This window comes from Podarcis muralis, chromosome 8 (assembly GCF_964188315.1).
Source record: "Podarcis muralis chromosome 8, rPodMur119.hap1.1, whole genome shotgun sequence".
Lineage (NCBI taxonomy): Eukaryota > Metazoa > Chordata > Lepidosauria > Squamata > Lacertidae > Podarcis > Podarcis muralis.
Window position 1 is genome coordinate 3,191,937 of NC_135662.1, and position 14,344 is coordinate 3,206,280.

At 45.8% G+C, this 14,344-nt stretch overlaps 1 protein-coding gene across 5 annotated transcripts in view; it reads right to left on the bottom strand.

Annotated features, from left to right (window-relative positions):
• Positions 1 to 1,643: 1,643 nt before the first annotated feature.
• EEF1D (eukaryotic translation elongation factor 1 delta) overlaps positions 1,644 to 14,344 on the bottom strand; it is a 28,453-nt gene continuing 15,752 nt past the window's right edge. For 2 of the 5 annotated variants that reach the window (XM_077932687.1, XM_028736031.2), the window contains 5 exons: positions 6,674 to 6,773; positions 6,356 to 6,459; positions 4,806 to 5,078; positions 3,252 to 3,446; positions 1,644 to 1,735 (listed from right to left, as the gene is read on the bottom strand). In XM_077932687.1, the coding sequence (XP_077788813.1) occupies positions 1,697 to 1,735; positions 3,252 to 3,446; positions 4,806 to 5,078; positions 6,356 to 6,459; positions 6,674 to 6,773 (711 nt within the window). In that variant the 3' untranslated portion in view covers positions 1,644 to 1,696. Of the gene's footprint in view, positions 1,736 to 3,251; positions 3,447 to 4,805; positions 5,079 to 6,355; positions 6,460 to 6,673; positions 6,774 to 7,927; positions 8,000 to 13,796; positions 13,869 to 14,344 lie in introns of all 5 variants that reach the window. The other 3 variants (XM_077932684.1, XM_077932686.1, XM_077932685.1) reach the window with 3 other exon arrangements.

A 14,344-nucleotide genomic window follows, 5' to 3' on the forward strand; every position in this document is an offset into this window, starting at 1 on the left:
GCAAGCCTTCCCCTCCAACGCCCCAATAAGGCAGCAGAGCACACAATGGCTTAATGCAAACTAGTCTATTGCAACATGAAATTTAGGGTAGAGGTATGGGGCAGATTCCAGAACATGGTGCCCTCCCCTGGTTTGAAGCTGGCTTGTTTTGAAACTGCTCAGAGTTCTTGGAAGTCACAGAAACAGAGTTGTAAGGGACCCCGGGGGGGGGGTCATTTAGTCCAACCCCCTGCAATACAGGAATCTCAACTAAAGAATACATGACAGATGTCTATCCAACCTCTGTTTGGAAACGTCCAAAGGAGGAGAGTCCACCCCATCTCATGAGATCTGTTCCACTGTCGAACTGCTCTTACTGTCAGAAAGTTCTGCCCTATGGTTGGGTTGGAATCTCCTTTCTCGTAACTTAATCCACTGGATCGAGGCCTACCTTCCGGAGCAGGAGAAAACAAGCTCGCTCCACCCTCCATATGACAGCCCTTTAGATATCTGAAGATGCCCATCATACCTGGTTCAAGCAGCCAGGACTGTGAAACCAAGACATTGCAGCTCTTCCACTGCCTGCATTAGAAGAGGTTGGTGGGGTTGCTTTGCTCATCCCCACTTGGGCAGGTTGTGCTGACATCTATGTTAGCCTGACATGTAAACTGGACCTACAGCCCAAGCCAACTTCTCCCAATCAGTAGAAAAGCATGGGAGCTACCTTGACGTGCAGACCAACATTCCCTTTCCAGTTTAACTCCACCCTAAGGAGGATTTTGTGCAACTGTTAACCTCACAGAGGATCTCCCCCTTCTGGGCAATCTGTCTCCTTGCACTTATGTTCCTTCTGGCTCAAGAACTAACCGATGTTTATACCTAAGGCAGGCATAGGCAAACTCACCCTCCAGATGTTTTGGGACTACAACTCCCATCCTCCCTAGCTAACAGGACCAGTGGTCAGGGATGATGGGAATTGTAGTCCCAAAACATCTGGAGGGCCAAGTTTGCCTATGCCTGACCTAAGGCTTGAACCTTTTCCATTAATATTACATAACACTTCCTTCAACCTTCTTGTAGGATTCATTTTCCCTACCACTGACCACTGTCATAGCAACCCCCGAGAAAAGGCTCCAATTTGTCTATATCCCTCTTAAAATGGAGAGCCTGGAACTATATATATTTTTTGCAGTCACAAACTGCAGACATATGTTCAGCTTGCAACTTATTACCATTTCCAAAATCCTTTTCAGATGTACAACTGCTGTCAGGTACATCCCATCCTATTCTGTGCATTTGATTGTGTGTGTGTGTGTGTGTGGTTGCACATGCACACACACTAAATCCAGAACAATAAACACTAAATCTCTGTAACAAGAGAATGCAAGCCACCCCTACGTTACCCAGCTATTGTCCATGTGGCCGGTGAGGTGTGCACGGACAATGCTGCAGGGACATCTTCAGTACAAGGTCATCTGAAATGAGCTTTATTTGCACAAGAAACGTAACAGGACCAGCGACTTTCTCTCCAGGCAGTGCACATTTAAGTTCAACCACCTCCAAAACAAGAGGAGGCGCCCTGGAGGAGGAGAGCTGAAAAAGGCTGGTCCCTCTGATCAGCAGCACCTCCTAGAACAGAAAAGAAAGATGCCCTCACACAGCACTGCTCTCCAACTCTTGACCTTTTATTAGCTTTAGAAAGTGTAAAGGTTTGCCGTTAGATCTTGTTGAAAGCAGCTATGTCAACACTCTGCACCTGGAAGACATAAGGGAGAAAAATGAAGTGAGAAGAGTTTTTGCACCGTCAGGCCAAAAAAAGTAAATCCCAAGACTGGCCTAAGCGAAGGGGCCGTGTGTGCAAACCACAGACTCTGCAATCTGATCCAGGCATCGTTTGAAAACCCTAACCCTCGTGATAATTACGATAATTAAGAAGGAGGTGTGATGTGTGTTGAAGGCTTGGAAACATAATGGGACTCTCAAGCACAGCTGCTGGTTTAAGAGGGACTCAGCTTCAGTGACCTATGCAGATCGCATCCTGGTACATAAGCAGCTACACAGAATGAGAGCCAGTATGGTGTAGTGGTTAAGAGTGGTATACTCGTAATCTGGTGAACTGGGTTTGCGTCTCCGCTCCTCCACATGCAGCTGCTGGGTGACCTTGGGCCAGTCACGCTTCTCTGAAGTCTCTCAGCCTCACTCACCTCACAGAGTGTTTGTTGTGGGGGAGGAAGGGAAAGGAGATTGTTAGCCGCTTTGAGACTCCTTCGGGTAGTGATAAAGCGGGATATCAAATCCAATGAATCTGTCTGTCTGTCTATCTAATTTCTGCGAAACGTTTTGTACAAGTTCTACTAATGTGACTACACTAGGCCTTAGTCAAACGCTTTGCATCAGCGTTTTTAAGGTTAAGGTTAAAAAGCCACAGGGATGCATGCCTGTTGTACCCTTGAGAGCACAAGACAATAACCTCTTAGCAAGCAAATACTCAATCACCAATGCACCTCCCACCAATATGGTCCCCTCCGGATGTTTTGGATCACAGCCACCATCAATCCAAAACATATGAAGGGTATATACCAGGTTGGCAAAGTGAACGTGGCAGACTTGCTCCTGGGACGAAGCTAGCAGCAGATGGTATAAGAGCTGAGAGAACAAACCAGCAAGACCCAAGCTCAATGCACAAATATAAGCCTCTGGCACTGCCAACAGCATCAACACAAGCTTTTAAAGTCTGGGGATGAACTGAATGTTCTAAAAGTTTGAGCACAAAGATGGGCTTTTCAGGAGACTCAAAAGCTCTTGCCAAAAGCCTAATTTTTTGCACTAGTTTCTTGCTAATGTAGTCCTAGTCAAGGGCCTGCATTATTCCTAGTTACTCAAGGCATCTGGGAGTGGGAATTAGCAGGATGCCAGGACAGTGTGTGTTTCTCTCTGTAGCTCCCTCCCTGGGGAAAAAAAGCAAAACCCCAAAAGTCCTCTCCCCCCCCCAAAATAGCTTGGAATGTTCATGAAATTCCACCTCTTCCCCAATTGTTTTGGATCAACTCCAATATGGTCAATATGATCTTGTTAAGAGGCTTGCACAACTTGGACGCAGAATCATAGAATTGGAAGGGACCCCAAGGGCTCATCTAGTCCACACACCCCTGTAATGCAGGAATCTCAGCTAAAGCATCCATGACAGATTGCCATCCATCTCTACAGTACAGAATTATATCACCATGGGCTGGGCAACTGGGCCAGAGAAATAGCGCTGCGTGGGAACTTACGTAATCTTCAAACTTGGTGATCTCCTCCTCCAGTATATCTGTCCCAACTTTGTCATCTTCCACCACACACTGGATCTGGAGTTTATTGATGCCATAACCCACTGGGACCAGTTTGGAGGCTCCCCAAACCAGACCATCCATCTGGACAGATCTGACACATTCCTCCATCTTGGCCATGTCCGTCTCATCGTCCCACTGAAGGAGGGAAAGGAGAGGGGGAAATGGGAGTTAGCAACACAATCAGTACAGAAAATGCAGGAGCCAAGGGATTACAGTTGACACAAGGCAGTGCAAGGTTGCTTGCAGGAATAAAAGACTTCCCAGAGATTATCCAAAAGTAAATATGTGAAATGGAGAAGCCATACATGACTGTCAATTAGCTTACCAGCATTGGTGAGAAATAAAATCTAGTTAGCAATTTTATGAAACTTTAGATCTTCCCTTTCACCTGTCTTCAAGCTACTCCACCGAGCTCTTTTTTTGACAAATGTAACATATCCCCAAAGCTGGATTTCCCCAGCCACTCTGGGCTGCTTCCAACAAAATATTAAAATACAGTGGTCTGTTAAACATTAAAAGCTTCCCTAAACTTGTACAATCAAGTTCCAGCCCAAATTAAATTCAATGGAGAGTACAGTGATGATTGGGCTGCAAGGTTCACTTGGGAGGTTTGCAGTGCAAAAATTATTAGATAATTACATTTCAATACGTTATGCTACAGCAAGATGACCTCTTGAGTTGGTACCTTTTATAATGTAGAACACATCTCTGCCTTGTGGAGGTAAGGTAAAGGGACCCCTGACCATTAGGTCCAGTCATGACTGACTCTGGGGTTGCGGTGCTCATCTCGCTTTATTGGCTGTGGGAGCCGGCGTACAGCTTCTGGGTCATGTGGCCAGCAGGACTAAGCCGCTTCTGGCAAACCAGAGCAGCGCACGGAAACGCCGTTTACCTTCCTGCCAGAGCGGTACCTATTTATCTACTTGCACTTTGATGTGCTTTTGAACTGCTAGGTTGGCAGGAGCAGGGACCAAGCAACGGGAGCTCACCCTGTTGTGGGGATTCGGACCTTCTGATCGGCAAGTCCTAGGCTCTGTAGTTTAACCCACAGCACCACCCGCGTTCTAAGAAAAGTCTTAGAGGATGCCAAATTTGGAGTTAGGCAGGAAGCCCAAACCAGCAAACACTAGGAACCCTATTAAGCAACGCCCATTAACCACGGCCTAGTACTCCAAGGCAGCGCTACATCAGTCTTGAGAGCTCAATTTGTTTCGTCCAAACTTCAGGACACTCAGTTCTGCAGCTACAATCAAGAGAACATGGAATGCTCATAGCTCTCCTCTATTTGTTCCAGCACCCCAGAAGACTGCAGAGACAGGGTGAGAGACAGAGAAGAAAAGGGCAGAGACAACACACTCAGAGCTTCAGGGCTAAGGTGGAGAGTTCTTTATGAACACCCAATTCACACAAGATACACTTTACCAGTTGAGTGGAGCACCTGAAGTTATCCCCATGATACTGACTCACTGGAAAAGGGTAAAAATAGGAGCTTACTGGCTTGACATCCAAGAGGATGGAAGACTTGGCAATCAGGCCAGGTTTTTTGGACTTCTTCTCTGCATACTGCTTGAGCCGCTCTTCCCGAACTCTGGCAGCTTCCTGGTCTTCCTCCTCCTCGTCACTACCAAACAGGTCGATGTCGTCATCGTCCTCATCTGCAGCCGCTGCCGCGGAGGTCTCTGCTTTCCTTGTAGACGAAGCAGAAGGCAGCTCAACTTTCCTTGATAAATGGGTCAACGGCTCCACCTTCTTCATGGGAGTGACATGCTTCAAGGAGACACCAAAATAAATCTTGCATCAAAGGAAAGCGAAAAGCAAATGCCAAAAGGGAGGGGAGGTAATCGCTAGGAGCGGAGGAACTCTGGTCACAGGCAAAAGAAGGGGAGACGTGTGAGAAGGTGGGTTTTCGGCGCCAGCCAATAAGCAAGCACAAATTTGACCCATGGGGCACAATCCATCATGTTACCCTGAGGGAGCCCCATTGAAATGAATAGAAGTAATAATAATAATAATAAATTATTTGTACCCCGCCCATCTGGCTGGGCCTCCCCAGCCACTCTGGGTGGCTTTCAACAGAATATTAAAATACAATAGTCTATTAAACATTAAAAACTTCCCTAAACAGGGCTGCCTTCAGATGTCTTCTAAAAATCTGGTAGTTGTTTTTCTCTTTGACATCTGGTGGGAGGGCGTTCCACAGGGCGGGTGCCACCACCGAGAAGGCCCTCTGCCTGGATCCCTGTCACTTGGCTTCTCGCAGCGAGGGAACTGCCAGAAGGCCCTTGGAGCTGGACCTCAGTGTCTGGGCTGAACAATGGGGGTGGAGTCGCTCCTTCAGGTATACTGGGGCTTTGAGGCCGTTTAGGGCTTTACAGGTCAGCACCAACACTTTGAATTGTGCTCGGAAACGTAGGAAGATGCGTAGAAACACCAAAATGGATTGTGATTCGTGACAATTATGGGAGAGGGCTGTCATTTGGGCTTTCCACCCCAGAGTGCTGTTGTGTTCTGATCCTGCGTGGGAGTTTCCCATGGACACTTGGTGGGCACTTGGCTGGCCACCAGGCTGCTGAACTAAATGGGTCTTTGGGATAACTCAGCAGGGATCTTCTAATGTAGACAGTAACTTATCACAGCCCAGGCCAGTGCAAGAGGTAAACTTAAAGTTTTTACTTGGTCACTCCCACACACAGATTAAGGGAATAGTTTTCAAAGTAAAACACATTTTCTGGGGAACCCTGACACTCCTTAATGAGAAGATTGTTAACAGTTGAAGGTGAAGTGCCCACTGTTGCCGATTTCCTCCTGCAACAAAGCTCTCCAATAACAACAAATGATGTTACCCCACAGATAAGGAACTTGTTCCACCTTTCTACCACACAAAGGTCTTGTTGAGACTATGTACTTTTCCATGGGGCTTAAATAAAAACACCCTGTAGAGGTTTCTGCAACCCCACTGCCGCCACTCCCCAAAACCCCCCCAGAGTTCCTGTCCACAACTGGATGAAACATAGGATGGCATGTTCCTTTAGAAATGGTTTTACCTGTGTTGGTGGTGGCGGTGAAGGGTGATGAGAGGTAGATGATTTTTCCAGAAGACTCAGGCGGTTCTCAAGTCTGGAAATGGCAAGCTGAAGGTCTGTAACCACTGGAAAATGGGAGGAGGGGTAGAGAACACTGAATGAATGGGATCAAAATTGACAGCATGGAGCACTTTGCTTTCCTTCCTGCCAGTTACTGTATTAGCATCAGCAGAACGCTGGCAGAAGTCAAAACACACAGACTCCTCCTTCTGAACAAGAGAACGTTGAAGATTTTACCGGCACGTCAGTTGCAAGTCATAATCCGGTTTCGCCACTCACCACAACGAAGGTTTTGATTCTCTGCCTCCAGGGTCGCGATCCTGGTGACCAGCTCACTTTGGTCCCCAGCCGGTCCTGCTGCGGAGGTGCTGCTCACACTCTGAAAAAGAGACAGGCAGTATGGAGAAGGGTGAGGCCGTTGGTTGCCGACACATCAGACAAGAGAGACGCTCTATCATAACAGAGCCAGAGTGACAGGAGAGAAATGGATGGGGGAAGCCATGAAGAGAGCAACAGGGACCAAGCTTTTTTCACACAGAAGGTGCAAGACAAATAGCACATGGCCTGAGCCCCATGATGGAAACTGTGGTGTACACAGTTCCTCAACTCCTGAATATGTGCTCCTGTGGGGCTTTTAGGCAATTCAAAACAAAACATAGCTGTCAAATAGTCCCTATGCGGTACCTCCTGATATCTTAAGTACGATAATATTTGCATGGCATGTGTATGAATGGCTCAAAAGGGGGGGTATGTGTATGGCATGCACCTCTTTTTAAGGGGGAGGTAACCCTGCCGAACATGATCAGTATTCTGTTCTTAAGATCACACCATCATGCAAGGCAAATAATGTGAATACCTATCCTACACAGGGATGGGAGACAATTTTCTTTTTTTTAACAAGACTGGGAGAGATGGCTCCAGTTCTTCTCAAGAGAACTTGGCCAGGATCCAAGGCGCCGTGAGCCTAAAAGGACTCGAGGCACTTTCCTGTCCTAAACAGCAGTCCTCCACTCTGCAAGGAAAACTGTGAGTTTCAAAAGCAAACTGGAACATCGAATAAGCAACAGACAAGCATCAGAAATCATAGGGGGTTTGTACAAGCCCCTTGTGAGAGCTTCAGCTAGTTCCTTGCACCAGAGAATCTTATGACTGGGATCTAATCACAACTATGGCAGCTTATAGCTAAGGGTTCTAGAAAGGTGGGTTAGGGAATACTATTTTCAGTTATTCTGCTGCTTAAGTAGTATAGATGTTTATAAAAACTACCGGTAAATTTAATTTAAAAATTAGAATATAGGTTTCTTTCCCTACTTGAGAAGCCATTCCTGAAGGATAACTGAACATAACTGTGTGGATATTTTCCACAAGCACAACTATGTATAACTAGACCCTTAAACGGCACTGAATTTGCAAAGCAGCACAATGACAGGATGGGGAACAGGCAGAGGAAGGGCCTGACGTAGGAGCAAGGGCTGACCCTGGCAGACAAACAAACAGGTTGTTGTGCTCCCCCCGCCCCCAAAAGCGACTTACAGTCGCGCGACCTGACTGCTTCTTGCGACGTGCTGGAGGGGCTTCGTGGGGGTTTTGCAAAACTGTCTTGAGCTGGAAAGGGCAAGAGTATTTTATGGTAAAAATAAAAAAAATACACGGTTTACTCTGGTCACTCATGCAGATGTGGGCAGCTAAGCAGAGCAGTCCAACCCACATGCAGGAAAACATGCCTAGGTAAGAAAAGTTAAGTAAAATCAATATTCTGAGAGTAAGACAGTAACCTGGGGTGCATTTTTAAAAAATGAGTTTAAGCTTCAAAGTTCTGTTCTTTTCAACTAGGGTCAGGGCACAGAATTGGTCTTGTTTGCCTAACCAGAGATAGCAAATCCTACCATTCCAGCCCAAAATAAGCTGCTCACACTGTCAACTTGTCCCGACACGGAAATGGCAGAAATAGCTTAGCAGAGAAAGTTCTGTGTTAAACAGTTAAGGCAACTTGCAATTTAGCCATAGACACGGCAACTGGAATGCCATTAGGCTTAGCGGAACAGCCAGGATTATTTCAGACACAAACACGTGAAAACAATCCATATACATTTTAAGTCCCTCATTCAAAGTCCCTAGGCCTAGGTAACCTCAGCCAGGAAGTAAGAGAACTAGTCAAGAAACTGAAAGTGGAAGTAGGGGGAGAATTCTTGTGATGGAGGGAGGAATGGTGATGGGGAAATCCCCAGAGGTTATTTATGGGGAATGATGCTGTATAACTTGTTCATACGTGATTTGGAGCCTGAGGTGAGCAGCATGTAGTCACATTTGCAAGTACAGTGGTGCCCCGCAAGACGAATGCCTCGCAAGACGAAAAACCCACTAGACGAAAGGGTTTTCCGTTTTTGAGTTGCTTCGCAAGACGATTTTCCCTATGGGCTTGCTTCGCAAGACGAAAACGTCTTGTGAGTCTTGCGATTTTTTCCCCCGCTTCCCCCCCTTTTTCTAAGCCGCTAAGCTGCTAATAGCCTTTTAGCCGCTAATCCGCTAAGCCTTTAATAGCCGCTAAACGCGCTAATCCGCTAAGCTGCTAATAGGGTTGCTTCGCAAGACGAAAAAACCGCTAGACGAAGAGACTCGCGGAACGGATTATTTTCGTCTTGCGAGGCACCACTGTAACTGTTTTCACAACCTGTTTATACCATAGATTCCTAGAATGATTCTTAAATTTTGCACCATTGGCACCATCTCCATGTATGCCACAACTCCTCCTACCTTTGTCTGATGTTGCATATTATGACAATGGTGAAGGGCCAAAGGTCAGTGGTAGAATACATGCTTTGAATGCAGAAGGTCCCAGGTTCAACCTCTCACAACTCCAGATAGGACTGGGAATGTCTCCTATCTGAAATCCGGGAGAGCTGCAGTCCGGGTGGAACAATGTTCCATTTCCCAAATGAAAATGTCCTCTCTTTTTGGCATTAAATTTTTATTTGTGGTTCTGTTGCAGGTTGTTTTCTCCCCCCAGTTTTGCCTTGCAACTTGCCTCTCCATCTCTTAGTACTGTCATAGCTCTGCATTTTGTATCTGCCATTCCTTGAATTATTAAAATAAATTGATCATCAGCTCCATTTGTAGTCTGGTTATTTTTTTTATTTTTAAACATGCTGCAACCGACCCTCCTAATCAAAATGAGTTCATGTTACACTTAGCACTAGGCCCAAGTCACCACAATTTGTTTGTTCCTCTAAAAAACCCACTTAGGAAGCTTGGTGTCCTGTAGCTGGAACGTTTGAGACAACACAATTAAATCAATTCAGAGAACAAGTTGTGGAAAAACAAGTTCTGGATTATCCATCAGGATAATCAGTCCTTCCCTTTAATAAGCAGGGGAGGAATGGCAAATTGCTTTAAAAATAAGAGTGTTACAGCGGCCAGAGAAATCAAATGCACAACAAAGAAAAACACACCCACAAAACTCATACGCTGTGCTCACAAACCACCACCACAAATCCCTTTCTCTTCCCCTGAAAAAGCCGACAGTACTGATCTGGGCAATCTTAACAGAGCAGCCTTGGTCAATCTGGTGCCCTCCGCATTTGGTGGTAGCCTGGCTACCAAAGCCTAACAATGGAGATTAGTTCAAGCTGCCATTCCAAGTTTTTAACAAGGAAATGCAAAAGAAACAGGATGGGAAATCCTTTTTAAAATTGTCAAATATTTAGTGGTCTATAAATCTTCCAAACAAATGCTTTAAAAGGAACCCCACAGCTTTAAGAGCTTTTAATGAGCTAAAGGACCTACAATTACCAAATGATTTTTTTAAAGCAGGGATGACTAACTGTTTCAGATCTTGAATTCTACCATATGCAGTTAAGGCCAAACTATCTCCTAGACCAGGGCTTTTTTCCAGCTGGAACTTGCTTAGTTCCAGCATCTCTCAGGTGGGTGTCATTGCCATTCTAAGAGAATGAGGGAGGTGTTTATGGTGAGTTCTGGCACCCTTTTTTCTAGAAAAATAGCCCTGCCTAGACCAGTTATCTTGACCCACTTCAGTCCGGGTTAAGGCCAGGGATTAGGGCTGAAATGAGCTACTGAAGATCTTTCACCGCCAGATTAACACACATACTTGCCAGCAGGCTTTTATGGGACTGGACAAGACTGTTTATCCAGCCTTTCTCAACCTGTGGGTCCCCAGATGTTGTTGAACTACAACTCCCATCACCCCTAGCTAGCAAGGCCAGTGCTCAGGGATGATGGGAGTTGTAGTCCAACAACATCTGGGGACCCACAGGCTGCTTCCTAACTTTGTTTGTTCCTGCTTCCTAACTGGAAACTGTTTTATAATTTTACGTTTTGACTATTGCCTGCCCTGGTTTCACTATGCAATGATGAGACAGAGTAAAATATTGCAAATAAAAATGAGCCTGAACTAGCCTGAACCTTTTTTTATTAGCCTAAGAGACTAGCAATTTGTGTCTCCATGCTGGCTGCAGTGAATCACTGTAGAAAGAGAGGATGGTTGCCCTTTAGCAGGCTTAGAGGGAGAAGGGCGGGGGGGGGGGGGGGGAGAGAGAGAATGAATACTGCCTCCTCCCAAACAAGCCAGTGGAGGGAAGACAGAGAGAAGGGGGAGAGTTCCCCTTCGTTTTCTGCAGTCGGCATGGAAACCAAGCAGAATGGAGAGATCCATTCCTTCTGCACCAGCTTACTCACTCACCTGCGTGGGACTCCTAACCCGCTATAGGCACCAGGCAAGTTGTTAAATACAAGGCTGTCTTACTATCCAAGTTTTAAGAGTACTGAAGCCAGTATATATAGTTTGGGGCTGAATTTAAGAGGCATGAAAACAGGCAAGAAGATGCCCAAGGGCAGGCATAGGCAAACTTGGCCCACCAGATGTTTTGGGACCACAACTCCCATGATCCCTAGCTAACAGGACCAGGGGTGATGGGTCAGGGATGATGGGAATTGTAGTCCCAAAACATCTGTAGGGCCGAGTTTGCCTATGCCTGCCCAAGGGAGTCACTTTTTGTTCTCTCTTCTCTGCTTCAGCCATGTGAAGTCAAAGAGTGTCAAATCAAACCCACTGTGAGGGACCCCACCTGTTCATCAACTAAAGACACGTACCCATTTAATACGCCACACATGCAGAAAATAAGAAGTGCTGCAGCTGAACAGAACAAAGCAGAAAACAGCCGTTATTTGAAACAGAGAGGCCATGCAAATGCAAAATGGAAAGAGGGGCTTTTTTTATTCTGCTCATGCCGCACATCTACTTGCCAAGCAACCAAGTGTTATCCAGAGCCATCCAGGCATAATTCAAAGTCAAAACTGCCCTGGGCTCCTTCGGCAGGAAGGGCAGGATGCAAATTCAGTCAATAAATAAAGCCCTTCACTGGCTCAAATTAACACACCCAAGATTAATTGTTAATGCAAGCATGAAATCAAGCAAGAAAGATGCCCTTTTGTTTCCAAAAGGAAGCCATGCAAATGAATGAAAGTTCCCGGCTAAATGCAAGAAGATGAGGCAAATTTATTTTGTCTTTTTTGTAAGTCCCCAAGGTGTGTCCTTGAAAGTGAAGGATCTTCTCGCAGCACCTCAAACCCCACATTCTTCTGCTTCTCACCTAACACTCACGAGTCACTTCAGCTCATTCCTCTACTGCAGCCTCTCTCTACCTGAAGCTATTCACTTATTTTGGACTACAACTTCCATCAGCCCCAGGCAGTACAGCTTCATTTTCTCAATTTGCTGTGGCTAACAGAAAGCAGACACATGCCACACAGGGCCACCGATGACTGCTTTACTATATGCCCTCTCCTGCAAATAAGATTTTCTGCCTTCTTCAGAAAAATCTAATCTTTTTAAGGCCCACAAGCTAAAACAGAAGACATATCCTAATGACTACTGCCTGAAAGCAGAAGGCAGCATTAAGAAGCACTAGAGTCAACGAGGCTCAGAAAAATATATACAATGGGAAAGAGGAGCTTTTTATGCCCACCTATGAGGGCTTTTTTCATTTTTCCAACAAAGATTGGAAATCTGGGGGGCAAACTCTTGTGCTGAGTTATAGATGATGCATTTTATGTACTTAAAGCGGCAAAGTAAATTTTGGTTTAATATGCAGTACATATTTTGCATAAAAATTTCCAGGGGGAGGAACCACAGTTCTGCCCCCCACTATGGCTTCAAATTTTCTGGAAACTGTAAATCTACACTATGCACTCTAGCTATGCTCCATAGCCGAGGTCACAGTTAACACAGACAGTTACTTCAGTTCAACAGCCGCTCCTAAAAACAACTCCTGTTCTCACTCAGGAGCTGAAATTGGGGCTTTACTTTGCATGCATCTAAGAATGTGGGTGAGGGCTACTTTCTTTCTTTAAAAAAAAATCACCTGGGGAAGAATCTGGGATATTGGTTGCCTGCTTTACTGAACAAGATTCTCTTTATGAGAAACTATAGAGGACATGCCCACTAAACATCAAATTGAAGTTTGTGTTCCTGATCCAAACTGCATACGATCCAGTTCTATTGCTGAAGCTAAGGAATTTGGAGAGCCTGGGAACCTGTGCAAATGACTCCAAGCTCCTCAGGAGGAACAGCAATGTGATTGCTAAAGAAAGTCAACTGCCTTTGTTTAGGCAAACCCAGGCTAAGTTGCTGCAGCAGCATTCAGAGTTAAAATTCACAGCCAAACCAGCTCACCGGAGGCAGAATGTGCAAATGCAATCTCTCTGCATGTGTCTTAATGGAAACTGGATCAAGAAATTCACTGTTCAGCTCACAAATGCCCCTGCTGACAGGTCAACTGCTGTCCCTGAAGTGCTACGTTAATGTGAAGCTAGGCAAATGCTAAGCCCGCAAAGAACAGAAACAGAGGAAGTTGCATGCAATTTATTTTGCTAGATCAGATGGGGTGGGGGAATGCATGCTTGAATCACCCCCCCCCCATGTTATAAGCTCCTAACCACCAATGTATGTCAAGACGCTAGAGTAGAACTGACATACGAGAACATATCATAAGGCTGGATTCAAGGCTGCAACCTGCCACCTGTCGTCTGAAATGGCACCCTAGCAAAAGCTGCGCCCTATGACTGCTCCCAAGCGCATGCTCTGGTTCTGAAATATGAGCTAATGGAATGCCACACCGCAATTCCACTTTGGGTTAGTCTGCAGATGCAATCTGGCTAGAGCAAGCAGGATTATGTCACAAATAGGATGCCATGATATGACAGAGCTCATTCCACCTCATCCATCCCCTCTGACTTATGGTAAGAAAAGCGACACACACACAGGCTCTGGGGGGGGGGGAATCAATCACAGTAGGAGCAGGGGGAGTTATATCTGTGAGATATGCCATAGCTAGGAAAAATGAATGCAGTTAGCCAGCTGGTGAGAGAGCGCCCAGGTACTCACTCCGGCCAGCGACTTCTGGATATTCTCCCTGGCTCTGGCAATGTCGCGTAGGATCGTGCTGGCTCCGTTCTCCTGCAAACAGTGCAGAAAGAACCAAGTGTTTGGTTTTTGGTTTGGTTTTTTTTTTGTTCTTTTTAAAAAGGCACAAACAGATACAGGAGAAATTACTGAGGGTGGATCACATGAAAGAAGGGAAAGTGTTTTTACTGTGTACGAGAGCAGTCAGCCATTGAAAAAAATTAGTGAGCATAAAAATCCATCTGCAGAATGAAACAACTATGTTGTCGGCAGCTATATCCAGCCTGTCTTCTGGAATAAGCTGCAGGATAGGATCCAGGCAGCAGCCACCGGGACGCTCCAACTTCCCACCAACTTTTGCATCAGACAAGCGGGTGTAGCTATTCATGACACAGCCATACCCAAGTCAGTGTCTGGGTCAGTGACCCTATTCGCCATAGAAAGTGCACATGCAGACTGCGAATTGACAAAAGTGCTTTTTATACTGCTGCTACTCACCCTATGCAAATAGAGTGGGTTTATAGACACGA